The 25798-nt window shown below is 37.5% G+C and overlaps 1 protein-coding gene across 1 annotated transcript in view; it reads right to left on the bottom strand.

Moving 5' to 3' along the window:
* The window catches only part of GORASP2 (golgi reassembly stacking protein 2), a 47336-nt gene that overhangs the window by 4788 nt on the left and 16750 nt on the right, over positions 1-25798 (bottom strand). The window contains exons 2-9 of the mRNA XM_069080154.1: positions 20728-20808; positions 19469-19672; positions 19077-19163; positions 18253-18383; positions 15836-15968; positions 11917-12040; positions 7978-8064; positions 6565-6675 (exon numbers count right to left, since the gene is read on the bottom strand). Coding sequence (XP_068936255.1) covers positions 6565-6675; positions 7978-8064; positions 11917-12040; positions 15836-15968; positions 18253-18383; positions 19077-19163; positions 19469-19672; positions 20728-20808 — 958 coding nt within the window. The remainder of the gene's footprint in view (positions 1-6564; positions 6676-7977; positions 8065-11916; positions 12041-15835; positions 15969-18252; positions 18384-19076; positions 19164-19468; positions 19673-20727; positions 20809-25798) is intronic.

The raw sequence follows: 25798 nt of genomic DNA, 5'->3' as shown, positions 1-25798 counted from the left end.
ATTTAAAGAACAACCGATTCCAATATTTTACAAATTATTTGGGAAAATTGGAGGAGTCCTACCAAATACTTTTTATGACCCAAATATGGTACTGATACCTAAATTGGGAAGAAACAAAACGAAGGAAATTATAGATCAATTTCCCTCATGAATATAGATGTGAAAATTTTAAATAAAATACTAGCAAAAAGACTACAGTAACTTATCACAAGAATAATACACTTTGATCAGGTAAGATTTATTCCAGAAATGCAAGGATGGTTCAATATTAGGAAAAATACCAGTATAACTGATCACATCAACAACAAAACTAGCAGAAACCATTTGAAAGGCTTTTGACAAAATACGACATCCATGCCTATTAAAAACAATAGACAGTACAGGAATAAATGAAGTTTTCCTTAAAATATTAAGTAGGATCTATCTAAAACTATCAGCAAGTATAGGTAACGGGGATAAGCTAGAAGCATTTCCAATAAGATCGGGGTGAAATAAGGTTGTCCACTATCAAATTGGTACTAGAAATGTTAGCAGTAGGAATAAGAGAAGAAAAAGAAAGTGAAGAGATCAAAGTAGGCAAAGAAGAGACTAAGCTATCACTCTTTGTGGATGATATGATGATATACTTAGAGAATCAAGTAAAAAACTACTTGAGAAATAAATTTGGCAAAGTTGCAGGATAAAATAAACCCACATAAATCCTTAGCATTTCTATATATTTCTAATGAAAATCAACAAAAAGAGAAAGAAAGAGAAATTCCATTTAAAGTTACTGTAGACAATATAAAATATTTGGGAATCTACCTGCCAAAACAAACCCAGTTCCTATATGAACACAATTACAAAATACTTTTCACACAAATAAAGTTAGATCTAACTAACTGGAAAAACACCCGCTGCTCATGGCTAGGTTGAGCTAATATAATAAAAACGACAATTTTACCTAAATTAAATTACATATTTAGTGCCATACCAATCAATCTACCAAAAAATTATTTTATAGAGCTAGAAAAAAATAGTAACAAAATTCATTTGGAAAAACAAAAGGTCCAGAATATCAAGGGAATTAATTAAAAGAAACGCTAGGGAAGGTGGCCCAGCCAGCCATACCAGATTTTAATCTGTATTATAAAGCAGCAGTAATCAAAACTACTTGGTACTGGGGGCGGAGCCAAGATGGTGGGGTAGAAACAGGACTTCTGCGCAGCTCCTGCTTCCACCTCCTCCAATACATATAAAAAATGACTCTATAAACAAACTTCAGAGCTACAAAACCCACAAAGTGACACAGAGAAACTAATCTCCTGCTGAAGACAGCCCGACAGGCCGGCAGGAAGGGGCCAATGCAGAACTCTGGGAGCCGAGCCCAGCCCCACATGAGCCCAAGGTTTATTAGCCTCAGGGCACTCCAACCAGCCGCGGCTAGAGGGACATCCAGAGAGTAGATCACCAGCAACTGTGGCGGTTTCCAGAATTATCAACCCATAAATGCCAAAGACAAAGTGAGAGGTCAGTGGACTTTGGGAACAGGGAGTCCAGTCTGGCCTCTGCCCCTGGAGGGAGAAGCGGCTGAGGTGCAGTGGCCGCCACCATATGGCTGCTTCAGAGCTCCTGGCCTGCAGATTGTAGGGGGACCAAGCCACCAGTCCGAGGGGTAATTGCTCTTGCTTTAACCTGCTTGGATCTGAATTGCTCTCTAGGTTGGAGGTCCTGGGGTGTGTGACCAGTGAGCCAGAGTGTGTGGAGGCTTCAGAGAGGACAGGTAACTAATAGCTCCGGCAGCTGAGAAAACCCAAGTGATTTGGGACAAAGCTCCTGTTTCTGGTAGCAGAGTTCTACTGTGGCAAAAGTTTAAAAGTCAAGTAACTGAATGACAACATGAGGAAGCAAAGCAAGCTCAGCAATCTGACTTTAGACTCCTATTTTGGGGACAAAAAGGATCAAAGCATGAAACAGGAGGAAGACAGCAAAGTCAGAACTCCTACACCAAAAGCTTCCAAGAAAAATATGAACTAGTTACAGGCCATAGAGGAGCTTAAGAAGGATTCTGAAAACCAAATGAGAGAAGTGGAAGAAAAATTGGGAAGAGAAATGAGAATGATGCAAGAAAATCATGAAAAGAGAGTCACCAACCTGACTGAAGAAAATAACACCTTAAAAAATAGACTAACTCAAATGGCAAAAGAGGCTCAAAAAGCCAGTGAGAAGAAGAATGCCTTAAAAAGCCAAATTTGCCAGATGGAAAAAGAATCTCAAAAGTTCACCAAAGAGAATCATTCCTTCAGAATTAAAATGGAGCAAATGGAAGCTAATGACATTATGAGAAATCAAGATGCTGTTAAACAGATCCAAACAAATGAAAGAATGGAAGGCGACATGAAATATCTCACTGGAAAAACCACTGACCTGGAAAATAGATCCAGGAGAGATAATTTAAAATTATTGGACTACCTGAAAGCCATGATCAAAAAAAGAACCTAGAAATCATCAAGAAATTTTAAAGGAAAATTGCCCTGATGTTTTAGAACCAGAGGGCAAAATAGAGGTTAAAAGAATCCAATGATCACCTCCTGAAAAAGATCCCAAAAAGAAAACTTCTGGGAATATTATAGCCAGGTTCTGGAGTTCCCAGATCAAGGAGAAAATATTACAAGCAGCCAGGAAGAAACAATTTGAATGTTGTGGAAACACAATCAGGATTAACACAGATCTGGCACCTTCTACATTGTGGGATCGAAGGGCTTGGAATATGATATTCTGGAGGTCAAAGAAGCTGGGATTAAAACCAAGAATCATCTACCCAGCAAAACTGAGTATCATCTTTCAGGTGAAAATATAGTCATTCAATAGAATAGAGGACTTTCAAGCATTCTTGATGAAAAAACCAGAGTTGAATAGAAAATTTGACATTCGGATATAAGCAGCAGGAAAAGCATGAGAAGGTAAACAGGGAAAAGAAATCATAAGGAACTTATCAAAGTTGAACTATTTATATTCCTACATGGAAAAATGATAATTGTAACTGACGAAACTTTTCTCAGTATGAGAATAGTTGAAGGGAATATAAATGTGTGTGTGTATATGTATATGTGTATGTGTGTATATATATATATATATATATATGAGGGTATATGGTCGTATGAATACATACATGAGTGTGTACATATACAAATGAATACATGTGTATACAGGTATACATAGAAAGAGGGCACAGGACCAATTGAATAGGAAGGGATGATACCTAAAAGGTGAAATTGAGAGGTGAGAGAGGAATATAAGAGGAGATGGGGAGAGACAGAATGGGGTAAATCATCTCATATAGAAGAGGCAGGGGAAATCTGTTACAATGGAGGGGAAGAACAGGAAGGCAAAAGCGAATGAGTCAACCTTACTCTCACTGAATTTGGCTTAGAGAGGGAATGACATACACACTAAATAGGGTATCACAGGAGAGCAAGGGGGGAGGGAATGAGAGGGGGATGATGGAGGGAAGGGGAGGGCAGGTTGGGGAAGGGAAGTTGGAAGTACCCACTTTTGAAAAAGGGACAGGATCTAACTAGAGAATAGAACAAGTTGGGGGTGGGATAGGATAGAGGGAAATATAGTCAGTCTTTCACAATATATCCACTATGGAAATGTTTTGCATAGCTTCACATGTACAACCTATATTGAACTGCTTATCTTCCCAGTAAGGGTGGGTGACGACGGATGAAAGGAAAGAATCTGGAATTCAAAGTTTTAAAATTAAAATGTTTATAAAAATATACATATTATTATTATTTTTTTACATGCAACTGGGAAATAAGATATACAGGCACTGGGGCATAGAGACCCATCTTGCCCTACTGCAAAGTCGGAGGTGGGATGGGGGAGGATATAGGAGAAAGCAGATTGGGGGAGGTGGTATTCAGTGGGATCGCTGTTTTGGGGTGGTGGGTAGGAGGAAGAAATTTTGTAACTCAAAATCTTGTGGAAATGAATGATGTAAACTAAAAATAAACATAACATTAAAAAAAAACTCCTTGGTACTGACTGAGGAACAGAATAGTGAATCAGTGTAACAGATTAGGTACACGAGACACAGCAGTCAATGACTACAGTAATCTACTGTTTGATAAACCCAAAGACCCCAGTTTTGGGGATAAGAACTCACTATTTGAGAAAAACTGCTGGGAAAACTGGAATATAGTATGGCAAAAACTGGGCATAGACCAATATCTTACACCATATACTAAAATCAAATCAAAATGAGTGCACGATCTAGGTATAAAGGTTGATACTGTAAGCAATCTCTGAGAGCAAGGAATAATTTACCTGTCAGATTTGTGGAGAAGGGAAGATTTTATGACCAAACAAGAGTTAGAGAACATTATAAATGCAAAATGTATAATTTCTATTACATTAAATTAAAAAGTTTCTGTACAAATAAAGCCAATGTAACCAAGATTAAGAGGGAAGTGAAAAATTGGAAAATAATTTTTACAACCCGTGTGTCTCTGATAAAGGCCTCATTTCTAAAATATACAGATAATTGAGTCAAATCTATAAGAATACAAGTCATTCCCCAATTGATAAATGATCAAAGGACATGAACAGGCAGTTTTCAGATGAAAAAATTAAAGATATCTATAAGCATATGAAAAAATTCTCTAAATCACTATTGATAAGAGAAATGCAAATCAAAACAACTCTGAGATACCACATCTCACCAGTCAGATTGGCTAAGATGAAAAAACAGGAAAATGATCAATGCTGGAGAGGATGTGGAAAAATTGGAACATTAATGCACTGTTGGTGGAATTGTGAACTGATTAAACCATTTTTGGAGAGGAATGTGGAACTATGCCCAAAGGGCTATAAATAAAGTGCAAACCCTTTGACCCAGCAATACCACTTCTAGGGTTGTATCCCAAAGAGATCATAGAAGCGGGAAAAGGACCTGTATGCACAAAATTTATAGCAGCTCTTTTTGTGGTGGCAAAGAATTGGAAATGAAGGGGATGCCCATCAATTGGGGATTGGCTAAACAAGTTGTGGTATATGAATGGAATGGAATACTACTGTGCTATAAAAAATGAGGAGCAGATGGACTTCATAATAACCTGGAGAGACTCATATAAACTGATGTTGAGTGAGAAGAGCAGAACCAGGAGAAATTTGTACACAATTACAGGCACAACGTAAGTGTGATGACTAACTTTGATAGACTGGGCTCCTCTCAGCAATTATAAGACACCTCCAAAAAACTCATGATGGAAAGAGATATCCACATGCAGAGAAAGAACTGCAGAGTCTGAATGCAGACTGTAGCAAACTACCTGTTCTATATTTTTGTTTTGTTTTGTTTCCTCTTTCTCATTGTTCACTCCATTGGTTATAATCCTTCTTTACAACCTGACTAATGTTTAATGTGAAGGTATTTGTAGATCCTATATTTGATTGCATGCTGCCATGGAGGGGGGAAAAGGGGAGGAGAAGAAAATTTGAAACTCAAGGGATTGTAGAATTGAATGTTGTAAACTAAAAGTAAATAAATAATTTTTTTTTTTAAGAGGCAAAGACCTTAATCTACCTACTTCCTTTTCTCTATTCTAAAGATAAGGAAATTGAGATCCAGATCAGAGACTAAATTTTTACAAACTTGTAATAAGTTAGGCTGTAGGTATAATACAAGTAATTTCTAAACAGAATTTAATAAGTAAATTTATTATAATAAATCATTCAAAATATACACAAATTTTATTTTATTTCAGAACCCCTGACAAATTAAGAAATGGCTTTTATTTACCAGGAGATAAACTACTGGCTAGTAGGACTGAAATCCATACGAGAAAACAGACTTAGTCTCAAATCTACCACTTAAGTTTACTGACCTTTAAAAAGCACAAAATGACTTTATTTAATATCATGTAAATTCTCCTGAATCATCCCATAAGCAGAAGTTAAATTTAAGGATATTTATGTTAAATTAAAAACACATAATTTTGAAATTAAAAAGCACAAGAAAGTAGATCATATATTATACCTACTACTCTCAATTATCCACATCTGAAGTAAGCTTAAATGCTGGAATCTAGACCATACTTTAAAAAGAAACCATTATTCATTTGCTGGCAGAAAAAGTTCCTGTAGGTAGTTAATTAACTTCTACTAGACTAGCCAGGAGCCTCTTATTGTAATTCACTGGCATAAACATCATACCCCTATTTCTTGTGTCTAAAATAGCCACTTATGAGGTGGGAGAAGCATAAAAGAAAAAAGGTGAGATACTTTTGCTTGAAGATCAAGAAAGTACCCTGGAGGGCATTTTTCCTATGCTCTCTTCTTTCTCTCCTGTGTTTGGGTTGGGGAAGGGTGGGAGGAAAGGGTCCCTCAAGCACTGATGTTAGAGGAAAGCTGCTCAATAGTTAAATTTGAAAACCTGTTCTAACATAGCTGAAATAGGTTGAAATGATTTGTTTTCAAGGAAAAACTAAGATGGAGGATCTTGACTCTTCTTTGGCTCAAGAAATTTTTTGGTGGAAACATGTTTCTAAAACAATTCAATACAGATTCAGTACATACCAGGGTGCATAACTTCTGGTAATCCAGCTCCTGGAATTAACTGTGGTGCAGGGAGGTTGAGATTGGAAAGATTTGCTAGGTTGGGCAATCCTGCTGGCAAAGGCACCAGACCTGAAGGAAGAACACCCCATGCAAAAAAAGCAAATTATGTTACCTGTAACAAGCTACACATCACAATAAAACAGACCAGGAATTTATTACAAGTTTACCAGAAGTGCATCAAAGATGATGCCTCACTATGTTTTTTGGGAGTGATTCTAGATTTTTAAAAGCTGTACAAATGTCTTAAAAAAAACCATCGCTAATTCCCAATGATTCTGTCTCCCTATACAAAATGAGAACACTCCCTTGTAATAAAATATTAAAGTTAAGCGAAAAACAAAACAAAACCCACAAATTCTAACCTACAGCGGCCATGTTTGATCATGTATGCCTCCCTACATTTATATTCTACTAGCTATCTGACTAGAAGGGGGAAAGCATTATTTCCCTGTCAGTTCTCTGAAGTCACAATTAGTGACCCTGCGTTCTTGAAAGTTGCTGTCAAAACAATGCAAAAAGCTCTGACAGAATCTACCATACTGAATGCACTAAGTAAGATCCCTGTGATAGATATTTCTGTTTCCTGAGGACTAATTAGCCTGGCTGTATACAGAGAGGCTCATCACCAGCAGAGCACGTGACTGGGCTCTGTAATAATGAGAAATGAGGAAGAACTCAAAGTCCAACAATAGGGGTGGGAAGTGCTTAAGCAAATTATAGCAGATTAGCAAGATAAAAATAACAAGAATATGGACTCTTGGTAGGTGGTGACATTATATGATATTTTAAAGGATTAGAACATTGAGAATTAAAATCTGTAACAAGTATTACCATGGATCTGAAACAGAACTAATATGTATACACTGATTACAACTATGTGAAAAATATAAATGCATACTGATTTTGGAATGGATATACACTCCATATTATTTAAATTAATAGATAATCTGGAGTGCCATAAATAAGTTCGATGCTCATTAGGTTTGCTTGTTTTGTTTTTTGGTAAAAATCTGCTTAAATTCATGAAAAAAAGAAAAAGAATTACCATTCTTATTGTAGCTAATGTTCTTTATCCTTTTCTTTACTGGCTCACACTGAATGGTCTAATGGAAAGAATATGAGGTTAAGGGATCAGGCGACCCAGGTTCCAATCCTTAATTTGCCAACTAGCTATGTGCTCTAACCTTTTTACACCTATTAATCTCAGCTGTAAAACAGGGCTGATAACTGTTCTGTTTCTACCTCAAGACTTAAGGATAAAGTGAGATTAAAAGAGATGAAAAAATAAAATACCCCACATGTTATAAAATGTTACTATTGTTCTATATAAAAAATGTTGCTTCCCAAAGAATACTGTGCTTTTAAAATTACCTGGTAACGTAGCTGTTGGGTTAACTGGTGGCACTGAACTGATGGACTGGTTAACTTTTGGTGGCAATAATGGTACTGTTGGTACACCTGAAATACACCAAGGACACATTTTATTTCAAACAAATTTGCCTCTGGGGTGGCTAGGTGTCTCAGTGAATAGAGCACCGACCCTGGAGTCAGGAGGACCTGAGTTCAAATTCGGCCTCAGACACTTAACAGAAAAACTAGCCGTGTGAACTTGGCTAGTTCAAGACAAGTCACTTAACCCTAACTGCCCAGCCTTTCCCCCTCCAAAAAGCAAAAACAAAAACAAAACAACAATCAAAAAAACCAAATAAATTTGTCTCCTAGGTTTTTTCAAGGTATAGATTTGGGAATCAAAATCTGTCCCCAAAACAGGTAAGTATACTGGATAATAGTTTGTGTACATGTACACACTTAGGAATGAGATAAAGTAACAAATTTATTGATCTGAAAATATTTTTTGAAAAAATGAGTATCAATATGGCTATCAAAAAAAGCAAAGTTTTTTTTTTAATTAACACAAATAGCTACCCTAGTGTTAAAGGTAAGCAGAGCCCTCTATAATAACATCATCTAATCTGATCCTTAAAAGGCGGTCAGTTGGCACAGTGGATAGAAAGCCAGACCTGAAGTTGGGAAGACTAATCTTCCTGAGCTCAAATTTGTGACCCTCGGTGAACCACTTAATTCTGTTTGCCTTAGTTTCTTCATCTGTAAAATGAGCCGGAGAAGGAAATGGCAAAACACTCTAGTATCTTTGCCAAGAAAACCCCAAATGAGGTCATGAAGGCAAAACTGAAAAATGAATCAAGAACGATCTGATCCTTGTAGCCATCTCTGATGTACATGCTAAAAATATTATTCCCATTTCATAGATGAAGGAAACTGAGGCTCAGAGAGGTTACATAACTTGCCCATGGGTCACACAGTTTAGAAGCATCACTGGCAGGGTCTTATTAGCTCCAAGCCTAGCACTGTTTTCACTATACCATGGTATCTTTTAAGAGAAAAAGATCATGCCAAGTACCCTGGAAGTTTCAAAAAAGTCAGCAGAAGGAATAGTTACAAATGTGAAGGAGAGATTCTTGAAAAACAAAATACAACCTTAATGGAATCACTAAATAGGCAAAGTTATGTAGGTGGCAAAAAGATGAAAGCTTGTAATTTATCTGATTTCTCAATGACAAATTTTAGCTTGTATACATCTATTGAGATAGAATGAAAAACAACAGAATGAGTTATGTATGGGTAGAAGCTAATGTTTAAACAGTTTTGGTCTAGAGTTTAATTAACGACTCAGAAAGAGAATTAAATGCTAGGAAAAGCAGTTCTGAAACTTTTGAGTTTCAGGACCCCTTTTCACTCTTAAAAATTGTTGAAGATCCCAAAGAACTTTTTTTTACATGTAGTCCATCTATTACATCATCATATCAAAAATTAAAATTGACCATTTTTATTAATTAATTAAAAAATAAACCCAATATATGTTAACATAAACGACAGGTTTTTATGAAAAGTTAATTTTTCTAAAACAAAACCAAAAATTCATATTTAAGCAAATCTCTTTAATGTCTAGTTTAAAAGAAGACAGTTGTATTGTCATATCTGTTTCAGTGTTCAATGTTGTTTGGTTGAAGTATATAATATGAAGAAAAACCAGCCTCACACAGATATGTAGTTCCCTACACAGATTATGTAGGGAAGAATATTTTACTAGGTAACTCATGTTTTAGTATTATTATAAAAATGGTTTTGAACTTCTGAAAAGGTTTTGGGGATCCCCAGAGGCTTGTGAACCACACTTCAGGAATGACTTGTCTTAAAATGTGGTTTAAAGGGACTGTATTTGTTCAATTCATTCTGCAACACATAACATTCCCACACAAAGAAAAACACTATAACTGACTCTTTTTTTATAGATGACAAACAAAAGTACAAGACTACAAGATTTCTGTTTGTTGATGAGAAAAAAGCATTTGATTCAATGGAGCAAAACATAGTTTTACAGATTTTCTCTTCATGTCTGTATTTTTTTATTTCAAAAACGCCTCTTTTCATTGAGAGATGCTTCTTTTTTGAAAAAACTGATGATTAGGCTAAGATCTTCAGGGAATATCATTTTAGGATGCAGCTGGGGTTCCTTAGCTATGTAGGAATATACCATTCCATTCCCCTCTGCAAACTGTCAGAGCTAAAGAATAATTTTGTATTACTTAATTTCCTATTCTTGATGTCTGAAAGGTTTTCTACTGGCCTCTAATATTTGTTGTGTGGGATTTGTTGTTGAAATTACTCAACTTAACTACTATGTAACTTGGAGTTTGAAGCATGAATTTGGGTATTTTCTTTTTGAAGGCAATCTGTAGATTCTCCCAAATAATGCTTTGTTGTCTGTACTCAGAAGTTCTGGGTGGTTTCCATATATTATTCACATTATGACATTCTGGTTTTCTTGGTGGACCTATGTTTTTTAAGTTGTCTCTGTACATCCTGTCTTCAAGACCAGTCATTCTGGCTTGCACAGAATACATTTAATTCATTTAACACTCTTGCATCAATTTTTCCTAATTTGTAAACTGAGTTTTAAAATCCTTTATTGAGAACTCTAAGCTGACCTATATTAATTCCTAGTTTCTTTTTAAAATTTTCTTTTATTTCTATTTCTTAACCACTCTGGAACTTCTTATTGTTTTATATTTGTTAAGGGAGCTTGGTATTCTCCTCTTCTGGTTTTATGATACGTCTGCATGAACTCTTGGCTTTTACTCAAGGTTTTCCCTTTTAATCTTTGGTGCTTTTGCTTTCCTTTTGTATTCTTCTGTTACTCATTTTCAGGTCCCTTCCACTTTGAACACAATGGAAGGGACAGCTTGGGTCCTTTCTCTGGATAACCTCCAAGGGGAGGCTGATCCTAGTTGGTTTCACTCTCCTTTGCTTCAGGCCTCGAGCAGTCCCTCACACTGGTATTTCACCCCATTTCCTCCCTTGGCTCTCTTCTTTTTTATAATTGGGATGAACCACTGTCTTCCACTTTCCACTTCACTCCACCTTTAGGAGTAAGTGTGCTAAGCAGAGTGTCTGCAGCTTTGGGAGTCCCTAATCCAATGGCCAGGCCATAATTAAAGGACTTTTCAGCCCCACTTCACTTTAGCTACAAAAAGCTTAACAGAGTCAGTGTGTATGTTGCTTGTCTGTTTCTTACAGACTCTGCAGTAGTGGGGGGAATCCCAAGATGAGCCCTGCAAAACCTATGAGTTAGCTTGTGGCTCCCGCTACAGTATATAAGGGCTGGTGGGGGAAAAGTACTGAATGAGTGCTCTGAATATTTGGGTTCTGATAACTAATTTAAAGGGATTTTACTTTGTCATGGTTCTCTTTTCTTGCACTAGGGTATTTATGATTATTATACATCTAGTGCATAATTCCTTCTCTGTTTTTTAAATGGAGAGTTATAGTGGTTTACAGAAAGTGACTAATGTGCCTTCGTGCTGGTCATGTGATCCACAACCACAGGCTTTCTTCTAATAATGTATCTGAGCTGATGTATATGTTAAAATAGTGAAAGATTCCTAACTATAGAAATTAATGGTCCTGTGAGCATCAAAATCAAGTTAGGTTGTCAAAGATGTTTACCACCATCATGAAGGAAGAATATTCTGTACATGATCAGGGCCTCCAGATGTTCCTGTTTGTGGTTAACAGTGCTGATTCCCTATCCTATAGAGTTTATAGGTCTTAGACCCAATGACTGGTATATGACACTTTAAAACCCTTGTTTATTGTTGAATGGTGGAACATAAACATAGTTAAGGCATTTGCCTTGTGAACTGGAGAGGGAAGCAGGGAGACAAGGTACCCTTGGAAAGTAGCCATGTGAAAAACACATTTTAAAGAACAAATTTTGTTTCTGTTTACCTGTACTGAGAACATTGCTGACAGCTGAAGGGGTTGAGCTAATAGAAAGTCCTGACAGACTCTGTTCAATGCCTGCAGTTCCAGGTGGTGACACAGGTGAAGGATTCACTGAGGACAACTGGACCTTACCAAAAAAAAAAAAAAAAAAAAAAAGATAAAAATTACTTAGGTGTATTTTCTTTTTTTTTTTCCCAAATGCTTTATTAACTTCTGATTTACATCATTCATTTCCACCAGATTTTGAGTTACAAATTTTCTCCCCGTTTTTCCCCTACCCACCAACCCAATATAGCGGTCCCACAGGATATCCCCACCTCCAATCTGCTCTCTCCCACATTTTCTCCCATACCCCTTTTGACTTTTCCAGTGGATCTTTATGTTAGGTGTATTTTCAAAGAAAACATTTTGGAAGGCATAATAAACAGCAAAGGAAAATTTTCACTAGCATATATTCTGGCTCCAGTAACTGCTGTTTGATGCACACCAGAGGCAGGGACCCTGACTACCATAGGTTACCTTGCTTGGGTACCCCATAGTTAGCTGTTAGCATCGCTCATTCAAAACTATCACACCAGCCTTTCTTTTTATGTACATCTCTCTTTCAATTCCTAAATTCTCTTTTAACTAAAACCTTGATGTTCAAGTCACTCTAAACATTCCATTTTAGTCAAATACAACACTGTAACCACAGCCCAGCTCTTTACAATTCAACTTATATTTTTAGTTTCAGTATTCTTTTTTATTTTCTACTTCCTAAATCCCCCTCACCCTTCTAAGACATATTTAGTTCTCTTTAAACACCCTATCTTATTGTAAATTCATCCCTCTGGTTGGTACTCAGGGCATACAATCATAGAATCAAAGAGGAAAAGAATCTGAAAGACCAGCCAGCTCAATCCCCTACATCCAAGCAGGAATGTCTTTTACAACATTCATGACTATCCTCTGTATGAACAGCTCCAGTGATGGGGAGCTATCCAGTGATGTGCTCGTGAAGCACTTCATTTGAATTTTTTTTAAAATCCTGATACATTTCATTTGGACAGACACATCAAACAAGCGAACTTCAAGGAGCACATTTCTCAAAACCAGTTAAGCAAAACCTGCCTAATAGAGTGACTACAACTGATAGCATGAGACCATTTGTGTTTACCAGTTATTAACAAAGAGGAAGGATGTGTGCTTTAATGTTGTGCTTGTAAGGGTTATGGGATTTAAAGATCTTCATGCCCCATTGGACTTGCTGACGTAGCAGGAAGGGGCGGAGCAAGGGGAAGCGGAAGCCAAAACTAGAGTTCCTGCGGTGGCTAGCGGTGGTGGTGACGGCGGCAGCAGCAGAGGCAGCGGCAGCGCGAAGCCCTTTTTGAGTCAGCCAGAATTTCTGCTAAGGACTGCCAGGGGCCGGAGCTGCTGGGACCGCGCTTCTGGGATGCTGGGTGGTTGCTGTGAGTGGGGAGAGGAGGACCTTTGCCTGAGGTAGCCTGTTCTGTTTTAAAGGCTTGAGAATGTGGGTGCTTTCTACTTTATCTACCTGTGCCAATGTCATAACTACTCTGATGGCTTTCACTTTCTGGTTTTGGGACTCAGTCTTTTGGTATCTTAATAAATTTTCTAGCTTATTCCCCCATATGGCAAGCATGATGCATTTTGTAATGGATAATTATATCAGCATATCTGTAATTTCCATAGGCATTGTGAATATGGCATTGCTGATACAGTGCTATAAACACCATTGGGTTTATTTGGCCCAAATCTTGTTGCCTCTCCATGTTCAGTTCATTTAATTTCTATATAACTCAAAAAGTTCTCTTATGTATAAGCTGAAATCTACCTCTCTTGTGACTTCTTCCCAGAGGTCCTAGTTCTCATCCTTAGCAGCCCACACAAGCAATCAATTTGAGTTCTCTCTCACATGCCAACATTATGGACACCTTTATTAATGACCCATCTCTACCCCCCCCCACGCCAGCATCAGGTCCTTCAATACTGTGACATGGTTGTGAATCCCCTCCCCATCCTGGCTGTCCTCCCGCTCTCACCCAGGACTTCCTAACTAGGCCAATTTTCATGATACCTGTTTTGTTGTAGATGTTCTAATTCTACTGATGAAACCTAAGCTCACGTGATTTTTTTTTCTTTTTTGGCATCTCACATCACACTTCACTCATACTGTATCTGCAGCTGACACTTTTTTAATACGAAATGCTCTTATGGTACTTCTTTCTCTGCCATCATGCATTTGTAGAGTAGATTTAAAAAACAAACCTCTATTAGACCTATAGATTTATCCTTATTAAAATTCATCATGTTGGATTCTGATGTTGTCATATAATACATATTAGCTATTCTTTCCAGCTTGCTGTCATCCTCAGATTTGATAAATAGACAATCCATGTCTTCATCTAATGGCCAAAAACGTCAAAGAAGATTTCAGACTGAGCCTTCAGCAAGCATCTGAGAATATCCCTCCAAGATCATGATGATTCCCTAATCAATAAACACTCAGTGGGTACTACTGCTTAACTAACAATCTACCTAATTATATCATCATCAAGCCCAAAGGTCCCTATCTTGTCTTCAAAGATATCATGAAAGGCTGTTGAGTGGTGCTGAGATACAGACATACTATGTTTATAAAATTTTGCCTGATTATTTTTCATTATTAGTCTTTTAATCCTATTAAAAAATAAAATGAGGTCAGTCTGACACATGGGTCAAGGCAGAAAAGCCCTGACCATGAACATGTGTTACAGAGAAGCCTCAAAGATTAAGAGCCTACAGGGGATAAAATTTTCAAACTCTGCCCAGGGTAAATACATACATGTCTAAAGGACTGAAAATACTTGAGAGCAGAAGATATGCTCTTAGAGGGACCAAAAATGTACCTGAGTTGACTATAAAAGTTTTAGACAGCATTGAAGTAGTGAGAGTAAGTATAGCCAAAATGTTTATCAAAAAATACTAGTAGAGGGGTGGCTAGGTGGCACAGTGAATAGAGCACTGTCCCTGAAGTCAGGAGGACCTGAGTTCAAATCTGGCCTCAGACACTGGACACACTAGCCGTACGACCTTGGGCAAGTCACTTAACCCCAATTGCCCTACCTTCCCCCTCCAAAAAGCAAAATAAACAAATAAACAAACAAACAAATAAATAAATAAATACTAGTAGAGACCAGAAATGTCACAGAAGCTCTCCCATTTTGGGGGCTTAAGCTGGGTAATTTATTTAATTTACATGTTCAATTCAAGGCACTTTTTATTCCAGCTAAGAATTAATTTGGGAAAAAACCCATTAAAGTGATTATGCTTTTTGTTCTAGCAATTCCACAAATGGACATAGACCAAAGGAGGTCAAAAACAGAAAAAGAAAAGTTTCACATGTACCAAAACATTCACGGATTTTTGTGGTAATAAAAGACTGCAAACAATTTGGGCACCCACCAATTAGAGTAGGACTGAACAACCCATGATATATAATTCCACGTAACGTAAAATTATTGTGTCAGAGAAACAGGGATATTTGTATGAACTGTTGCCAAGGAAAGCAATAAAAGATAGAACATACATAATGATAACAGTAAAGTTAAAAAATACCACTAAAAGCAAGATGAATTATACAGAGAAATGATGAAAAATAAGCTAGGGCTCAGAGAACAGATAATGAAACCTATCTTCTTCCTCTTGCTAGAGCAACGAATTGCTACAAAGGTAGAGAATTTATGCTGCCATATATCATCACTGTGTTGGTTGGTCTTACTGAACATTTTCATTATTACAAGGGAGGTTTCAATGGGGCAGGAGAAAGGACGTGGGGAGAAACCAGGAGGAGTGTTATATCTAGGAATGACTGATATAAAAACAAAGGTATCAACAATTTTTTTTCAAAGAATAAATTAAATCAGTGAAGCAAGTATCTTACCTCTGTAAAACCATCTTTGAGGGGAGTAACAGGGGTACTAGTCATCTGTCCTGGAAGAGAGATTTTCTTCCCTTCTTCAAATGGTCGTGTAGGTATTCGATGTAAATAGCCATACCCAATGCCACATCCTAGGCTTTAGAAACATGACATTTTCAAAAGTACTAATGAAGATCAGTCATAATTTGTCTCATTTTAAAAATTAAAGGAATGGGAGTGTGGCACCTGTAAAACAATAATCATGAGCACTTCCTGCTAACATTCGTTGAAAAATAACTTCTGCTTCAATGCTGAAGGGGTCCTGAGGCAATACTCTTGCTGTATTAGGTCACATGAAACTTAATTCTAAGGTATCAAAAGCCTTAGAAGTAGCATGAGGTAGTGGAAAGATTGCTGGAGTTAAGGTCAGAGAGCATTCACAGCCCAGGTCTGTTACTTACTGCTGACAGACCATGGATGAGAGAAGACCCTTAACTCTTCTGAGCTTCAGGCTGTGCATTTGTAAAATATGGGGGTTGGACTGTTTGATTTCTAATGTCCCTTCCAACTCTAAATTCTATGAGCCTATTTCAGTCAACAAGTATCTGTGTATGTGTCGAAGAAAAAAATTAAAGGAAAGGGATCTTATATAATTAAATTTCTTAACAAGTATTATGTTCAATTCAAACTGATTCTGCTACATAAAAGTCAAAAAGTAGTCCTAGAGTCAGGAAGATCTGAATTTAAATCTGGTCTCAGATACTTAATACTGTGTGATCCTGGACAAGTCACTTAACTCCTGTGTACCTCAGTTTCCTCAACTGTGAAATAGGGATGATAATAGCACCTACTGCACAGGACTGTTAAGAGAACCAAATGTAATAATATTTTTAAAGCACTTAGTATGATGTTTGGCACATAGCAGGTTCTATATAAATGTGTATTACCTTCAGAGGAAAAAATAACTAGAAAAGTATTTACTAAACCAGAGGTAAGCACAGGGTCTCTGCTGGCATGGGGTGCAATATCCAGTGGTAGTGGGAACGGCTGCTGCCACTACGATGCTATCCCTGATGGTGATCTGAGTCGCCCCAGTACTACTTTGAGAGCCACTATTCACTAACGCCCTAATTTCCTAGAAAAAGTCAATGAAAAAATTTAGCAGCAGGCTGTGTTTATATTTAGTATGTTCCAATGCTCTGCCTAAGCTGTGTTCATGCAGATCCTTGCCCCTAAGCTGGGCCCATTTCTGCAAGGCTTCCCCAAGTTCCTGTCTATTTTATCACTAATTAACTCAGCAAGCAGGAATGGAGAAATGGGGAATGAATTCCTTAAATGGAATCAGGGAGTACTAGAAATGGAGGGGCAGTGGGAAACAGGCATAACAATAAGTTTTCTTCACTCCAGAGTAGGCTCTATTTCAAATATTAGATGACCTCAGTAAGCAGGAGATATATCATGTTCTAGAAACTGAAATCAGTGTTTGCCCTATCAAACCTCTTCTCAGCCTGTTACCCAATAAGATGTAGGGCTCTCTAAAGGATAACAAGAAGGTGGGACCTCAAGGCCACTACTTTTCAAAGAGAAGAGCCAATGCCCACTGGTCTTTTAGAGGGAACATGGATTATTTAACAAGAATTGTGAAAATTATGGTTGTTTTCCTCCTCAGAATCCTCCCACTTTTTGACAGCTGTTCTTCCTGATCCCTTAGACACTCAGTACCTCTAACGCGGTAGCTTCTGGCTGCTCAAAACTTCCCCCACAACTTAGGAATGCCCTATAACATCTAGGTCTCCCTACCAAGGTACCAATGTACTACAAAATTAAATTTCCCCAAAACAATCTAATTAAATTGCACTAAAGTAAGAATGACTGATAGTCTTTGAAGAAGTATACACATTTTAAAGGCTTCTTGTTAATTAAAAGGAACCTACCTGGAATTCTAATTAGTTGAATTTCAGGAAGTATGAAAAAAAGCTCTTGTTGGGGAGAAGGGGAGGAGAAGGGATGGACAGGGAACCGAGAGTCCCTACTCTCCAGGCTGTACAGCTAGCTCTGGTTCTACCACTGCCTGTGCGCATCAAGATGCCATGCTCCCACTCTTCGCCACTTTCTTCCCCCAGGCATGTCAGAACAAGGTATGGACTTTGCTTTTGAAATGCTGCCAACCATGCATTAAACTATAATCATAGCCTGTTACCCAATGGTTTGGAATGAAAAGAAAGGCTTAAATTCACCGTGTATTCTTTCATAATTAAAACAGTCAGTCCCTAGAAATAACATATAAATATTACTTTTTTACAGATTCCTAGTTTGGGCAAAACTATTTATGCTACTTCTTCCTTTCTAGCTTTCACTCAAGAAATAAAAGGGTCTCTCCATAAAGAAATCATTTGTTAAAACTTTAAATAGTCATAATTTGGGGGGTCCATTGACATTACCTGCCTTCTCCACCCCATGCAGAATTTGGTGTAATAATCACTTCTCGACAGTTATCAGTGTCTGTGTTATACACATACAGTTTTAATGGTTTTGCTTCATGTGTTTCAATAAGGCTGAACAGATCTTCAGACTGAAAAAGAACATACAGAAAACATCTGTATTTATATCATTACAGTATAGCACACAGATATCAAATGTTTCCAATTTGTCAATGATTTCCTAGGAAAAGGGTAGGCACATTGTGGTGTGCAACCAATCACAGGCCAGTGTTTCCTTGGAGAATTACATACATGGACAATAATTTATTAAATGACACCTCTGTGGCTTAAGAAATCTTGCCTCCCAAATTCAGAGAATTTGGATTTTATAACAAATATTTAAGCATGATTTTGGAGAGGGATCATTGTAGGTTTGGGAAAGGTTGAAGGATGTAGAAAGTGTCATACAAGTGTAACTGGAAAGCACCACCTACTTCCACTTTCCTATCCCTTGCCTTGTAGTTTATTCCTTTTTTTTTTACTTCTATGCCTATATTCTCCCCTATTTATCACACACTGACACCCTAATTCCCAAATCTAACTTAACTTCTTTATTTCTGCTTTCCCCAGATCTGGTAAAGAATTTTCCTCCTCAGCCTTGGGTCATAGGTCAGAAGCCCCAGAGTCTGTCTCCTCAGCAGTACTCTTTTTCCACTGCCAGATTCCACAACAATCCTCCTTCATACTCAGTTATTAAAAGAATCCTCAACTAAATTATACTCTAATACTTTACTGTGGTATGGAGACAGCCTTGGTTGCTGGATGAGTGTCCAAAATTTAGTTACCTCATTCATAACAGTATCAGCTCCAATGATATAATCACTATAGGGTCTAAGACCTGCCAACGCTGCAGGAGAATTTGACTCCACTTCCTAGGAGGAACAAAATAAAACAATACAAATGATGTTTAAATTTCATAATGCCCCCAATTTTTTAATTCATAGGTCTTCTTACAAAATAAAAAAAAAGAAAAACAGTATAAGCAACCTTTTGAATACAACAATCCAGTTTTATCAGAACAGCTTTAGAATTACATGAACTTTTAAAAATTTTCATAAATTTTGGTAATTATTGTGCATATTTCTATAGAAGCTTGCTTTATTATGTCTTCTTCTAAACATATAAACCATTTGTATGAAATACAGCTCAGCTGTGACAGTTCACAAACAATACCTACCAATACATGCCAGACATTTTCATTGGCCCCATCAAAGCTGCAGAAACGAATGCTCACTCCAAGCAAACCTTGACCACCCCACATATTGCTGGGTGTGACTGATGTTTCTCTTAGCTCCAGTGTTTTGCTACTGTATACAAGCATTTTTACAGGCTTTTCAACATTGGCTTTTAGCAGATCTTTGAGAGTATCATTGTCTTTATTCTGTGAATAAAGAGAAATATTTTTTCTTTACAAAATTCAAAATTGTTGACCAATTTTCTTAGATTATTTGCCATGCAGCACTACCAAAAACATTTTAAGAATCCAGATGAAGAAAAGACAAGTAACAAAGGAATAAAAATATTTATACTCGTTTATAAAAAGCAGGAATGTAAAGAAAACCCAATAACAAAGGTTTTTAATATTTTGTTTCCCCCTATTATTTATTAGGTAGCAAAATGTAAAAGCAACAACCAAAAAAACCCCCAAACCCCAAAGCACCATTGCTGTTTCCAAGTAAGTGTCCAATTCAAATTGAACATTTTCCCCTAAATTGTGAGACATGTCATTCAACGATGTAATCTGGGTGTTATCTTGTTGGGTGATAAGGTAGAAGACTTTAGAGATAAAAGCAAAAGGGAGCCCAGAAGGCCCATGAATAATTCTGATTACTCTTTAAACTAGAAAAATACCTACTTTAAAATAATGGATTTTTTTTTATAGAAGTAGAAGTTTGTTTTTCAAAAGCTAACTCTATTCATTCCTGGAATAAGCTTTTTTTTAAACCAATGATAATACGGATAGGAAGAAAAGAAAGAAATAGAAATAAAATTTAAATATTTTACCAAAGGAATGAACACTGTGGAAGGCATCTAATGGACAAGAGACAAAAACACCCCTTTAAAAATAAACAAATTGAGGGCTAATAGGTACAAGAACTAACCTCATACACAACAGTCTTAAAACTGGAATTTCCAATGGGTATGTAAATAAAAAGCAATTCACAACAAGTGATTTTAACTATGTTCTCTTTAAACAATCTTTCTTATTTGCTCAAATTACTCATACAATCAATAAATCAAGAATAAAGGAAAATAACCAGTTATTTGAGAATATGTCTAAGAGTACAGCCATATTACTTGCCAATAGGAAACCTGTAAAAACCAAAAGCACTAAAGAGCACTTTATAAAAAAAGTACAAATACCAAATGAACCTTAAAATTCTTACTTTCAAAGTACTACAAAATATAACCAGAAAAATAAAAAATTTAACTTACTAATCTTGAACCATTGATAGAAACAATAAAATCAAAGAAGGGCTCTAGTCCAGCTCTATGTCCTGGTGAATTTTCTTGTACCTATAAAGATAGAAAAATGTAAATGATTATAAATAAAATTAGTAATTTAATGGACTAATTTTCATTTGTTATAAATTTTTAATTAGTTTAGGATAATTGTATTTGCTAAGAAAACCAGATTCACAATAATTGTTCCTATAAGTGTCTTTTCTCTCCTGCTCCCCTTAATCTAAACTGTGCCCATCCTTTGAGGTCATGTTCTAGCTTCTTTTATGAAATATTCAGCTACAGCAACCCATGCCTTCTTTGAACTTCGATCTCATTTGCTGTTTGTAAAACTCAGTTTCTGCACATTATTTATTGTCCTGCATTACTTTCCCCATCTCTAAATCTATGACCTTTTGATATGTTTCATACAAAAACTCCAACTAGGCAGGAACCTTGTCTTATATTCTTCTGTGGCCTCTTCAGCACCAAACTTCTGGTAAATTCAATTTAATTCAATGAAATGAACATTCATTGAATACCTATAGTGCACAGAGCACACTTAAGGTCTAGTAGGGGATAGAACACATGCACAACATAAAAAAACCAAACAGGATCTCATACTTCTATAAGTATTTGAAGGTTTACAAAATCCTTTCCTCCAACTACTCTGTGAAATAATGACTCTCATCATTTTATACATGAAGAAATAGAGCTCCAGATAGGTGGACAGAATTATGTTCACGGTCATTTAGCTAATAAGTAGGAAGCAGGATTTGAACACAGTTTTCCTGACAACAAGGCGAGAGCTCTTTCTACTCCCTGAGGCTCAATAAATGACATCAAGCACAAATGCTGGGGCCAGGACGTGATTCAAGTCTCCTGACTCCAAATTCTTTACACTTGTGAATCCTCCTCATGATAAGTGCATAAGTGTTTGCGTAAGCAAAGGGCTACAACATGGTCCAAATACTGAAAGTATCTGGAAAAAGATTCTTATAAAGGACGTGTAAGAATCAAATTTGTATGCATGTGTGTGATATATATTCTTTTTTTTAAAATTTTGAATAAACAGGGAAAATGGGCATCTGGTCTGGCAATTATTGACACTGCCTCAGTCTTCTTTTTCTGCTAATAAGTGTTGAGACCTTTTCCCTAGTTCAAGTTTCAGTTCCTGAATAACCTCAAAACCCACCGCTTCTGTACAGACCCTCTCTGTGAAAACCTCTATCTACTCCAGCTGCAGACATAACTTATTGAAAAAAAAAAAAACTTACATCGTGTGAAATTTGAATAGACAAGTAATTTAAAGATTGAGAACAAAATGGCATACCCTGGGGAAAAAAAGTACCAGACTCATAATCAGGCAACCTGTTTCTTTGTCATTAAAATGGGGATAATAATGCTTATACAAATTACCTCTTGGGCAGCTAATCTCCAAAGGGTATGCAATCAACCAAACTGAGGGCGAGATGGATGGGTGGCATCCCAGCTTCTCTGGAGAGCCAATTCTGAGGCTTCTCTACAACAGAACCACACCTGCCCCTAACTCATTATTCCCCAACATTCTTCCACTCTAGCTCCCTCCCATAACCGAGAGAGTTCTCCATCTCTTCCCTTCTGCATCCACAGCAATAGCTAAGCAGATGCCCCTGATCACCTAGCTCAGAAATCTGGCTCTGAAACAAGAGTATTAACAAATACCATCTTTCACTGAATAATTGTTGCAAATTTTATGACAACCTTTTTTTGCAAAAAAAAAAAAAACAAAAAAACAAAAAACAAAAAAACAAAAACAAAACCCAAAAACAAATAAATAAATAAATAAATGGGGTGTGGGGGTGGCCAGGTAGCACAGTGAGTAAGAGCACTGGCCCCAGTGTTGGGATGACCTGGGGATCGAATCCAGGCTCAGATACTTAGCACCACACCCAGAAACACCTGGCCGTGTAACTTTGAGCAAGTTACTTAACCCCAATTGCTTAAAAAAAAAAATGGGGTGTGACTATTACGTGAAGCTTTTAAATAACTGTGCTGGTATTACTCGTTTTTTAGTTTCCTCCAGTCTCACATCAACTTTTCACTCACTGAAAACTGTCTTCCCACAGTTCTGTTTTCATGCTGTTCAATGAACACAATCACTTTCAGCTTGAAGCCTGCAGAATAGTTTTTATATTTACCCATAATCAGAAAGAGATGTACACAGTACATTAATGTACTGTGGGCAGACAAAAGGTACAGTTTAACAAGTGCAGGAAGATGCAAATCTTATTATATCACTCGACTTACTCACGGAAGCTTCACCTGCCCGCCAACTCCCCTTGCACCTATGGCTCTTCATTGGGCTGAGTGACAATACCTTTAGGACTACAGTACTCTAAACAAACCACAAAGTTGGCTTTTGAAAATATACTGACAATGAGGGTGTGCTGAGAATTATAGGCTAGAAATGCATGAGAGAGAAATGCTTATCTATATGTCACTGGTGAATACACCGCTGCTATTTATCTTTTAAGTGGTGTGATGAACAGAATTATCCCATGCAATGAGTACAAGATGTAAGGTTATAAACCAATTTTTGGACATGGGGAAAAAAACCCCTAACCAAACAACAAAAAACAAACTAGGGTGCAACAGTTATGTGGTGAAATCTGGGAAAGAGGAAAAGTCACCCTTCCCTCCTTTTGATTTTAGGTGTAACTCAAGCTCGTGTGATGATTAGGTGTGGATGATTACCTTTACATTATCTTTCCTCCAAAGTACTCCCTTTCTCCCCTCCAAATTTCCCCTATTTCTGTTGAAATTCTTCTTCTTCACTGCTCTTAATAGTCCCCACCTCCTGTGATAGTAATGGAATATAAAGATTCCCCTGTATTGGCTTGGTTTTCAAATTGATTGTGTTAAAACCCAGAGCTTGTTAATCCCACCTGTGGGATGGACTTGTTGATGTGAAAAGAGAGTCCTGAACTGGGAGGAGCTGGTGATTTGGAGAGACAAGAGAGAGGCAGAAGAACTTTTTTGGAAGCAGCACCTCATGGAGGCAGAGAGAGACTGAGAGAATTGCTGGGGGGCCACTTTGAATTGCCCTGGACTTTTTAGACCTGCTCCCTGAGCTACCAAGGACTGAGGAGACATGGCTGTTTTGCTGGTCCTTTGTCTGTTTTGATGTTGTTTTGCCAGATTTGTCCACTGGTGAAAGACAGTCCTGTTGAAGAAGTCCTGGAACCTGGCTGTTGGCTAAGAAGCCCTGAGACTGTCCTGCAGACAGAGAGTGAATACTGTCCACCGGTGAAGGACAGTGCTGTTGTTGCAGGGGTCTGGAGACTGTCCTGCAGACAGAGTGAATACTGTCCACTGGTGAAGGACAGTGCTGTTGTTGCAGGGGTCCGGGAACCTTTCTGTTGGTTCAGAAGCCCTGAAGAAGGATTTTCTTGTTGTATGTTTACAGAAATCCCGGGAGAGGGTTTTGCTAATGTTTTCAGGGGTTCTAGGACTGTCCTACAGACAGAGGATGAATTAATGAAGGGACTGGCAATGTATCTTGTGGCCTTGCTAATAAGCCTTGTCTCTCCAGGAACTAAGATTGCTGAGAACTTGCCTCTTGTCAAGATGAAGAAAAGACCTCCATTTGGGTATTAAGTGCTGTGCTTAAACTTGATGTAACTCTGGGGTAGATTCAATTGTGATCCAGGGGTAGGGAACTTTTGACCTTTTTGTGTTCTATGGTTGAACAAATGAATGTACTTTACTTAGATTGGAAACTAATCTCCATTTGAGTAGAGGGGCTTTGTGGTGGACTAAATGAAGGTACAGCCTAGGGGTGGAGTAGTATTTAGAACAGGGACTTTGTAATTGATTGAATGAATGGAAGGTCCTGGGGTGGGGTAGTACTTGGAGATTATTTAATCACACTTAGTAAATGCTGTATTTTGAATGATGTCATGTTTTGACCTTCTCTGTTCTTACTTTGTCACTGAATAAAATGGAGAGCACCTATGCTGGTATTTTGAACCTTGGGAAGTTGCCTTTCCTTGGCATTACATTACACCTCCTCACTTTCATTACACCCACATAGTTACCAAATTGTGTCTTTGCCATTTCCCATCTCTCACCTTCTTTCCACACAGACACAAATACCACTTTGGTCCAGCTTTTGCCTGGACTGTTGACAGTGGCCTCCTAACTGATCTCCCAGCCTCAGTGGCTTTCTCCCCTTCTCCAATCCCTATTCTATACAGCTATGGAAATGATTTAACTGAAGTACAGCTCTAAACATGTAATTCCTTTACTCAAGAATCTCCAAAGACTCTAGGATCAAAGAGGATAAAATACAAAACTTCTCTGGCATTTAAAGTAATTCACAACTTGCTCCTCAACCTAGTGTTACAGGCTTATTATAATTATTTCCCTTCTTGAATTCAGTAGTCCAGCCACACTAGCTTTACTGATATTCCTCTATCCAAATGTAATTAGGAAATTACTATTTGATACCATCCTTTAAAACAGGTCACATACAGGTAAACAGATTTATGTGGAAAACTTTCTGGTAAGCTCGAATCATGTACAATTAATTGTAAAAAAGGGAAAAAATACATTTACATGAAACTATTATATATTTAAAAGGAATAAGAAATGACCCTCAAAGACCCAGGGAGCAGCCAGATGGCATTGGGGCTGGGGTCAAGAAGACCTGAGTTCAAATTTAGACTCAGACACTAGCTGTGTGACCTTGAGCAAATCATTTAATATCTGTTTGACTCAGTTTCCTCAACAGTAAAATAGGAATAATAATAGCTCTAACCTCCCAGTTGGGTTGTGAAGATCAAATAAGATAATAGTTGTAAAGCACTTCACACAGTCCCAGGCATGTGGTAGGCACTTAAGAAATACTCTTAGTTCCTTAATTCTGGGAGGCAGTTGGAGGTCAGCGTAACCCAGGTGACTAAGGTCTACACCAAAAGCAAAGCCAACCAACATGCCAAAAAGTGAAAATGGGAGGTGTGGTCCCAATCTGGGACAAAGCTCCACTTTAGGAACTAAAGCTAGAGAGAAGAGACCACCAGAG

Source organism: Petaurus breviceps, unplaced genomic scaffold (genome assembly GCF_028583685.1).
Source record: "Petaurus breviceps papuanus isolate PSGF00001 unplaced genomic scaffold, PetGlider_PUasm1.0 91133, whole genome shotgun sequence".
In the NCBI taxonomy this organism is placed as follows: Eukaryota; Metazoa; Chordata; class Mammalia; order Diprotodontia; family Petauridae; genus Petaurus; species Petaurus breviceps.
Note: the sequence above shows the minus strand (reverse complement) of the source record. Positions and strands in the feature narration are given on the sequence as shown.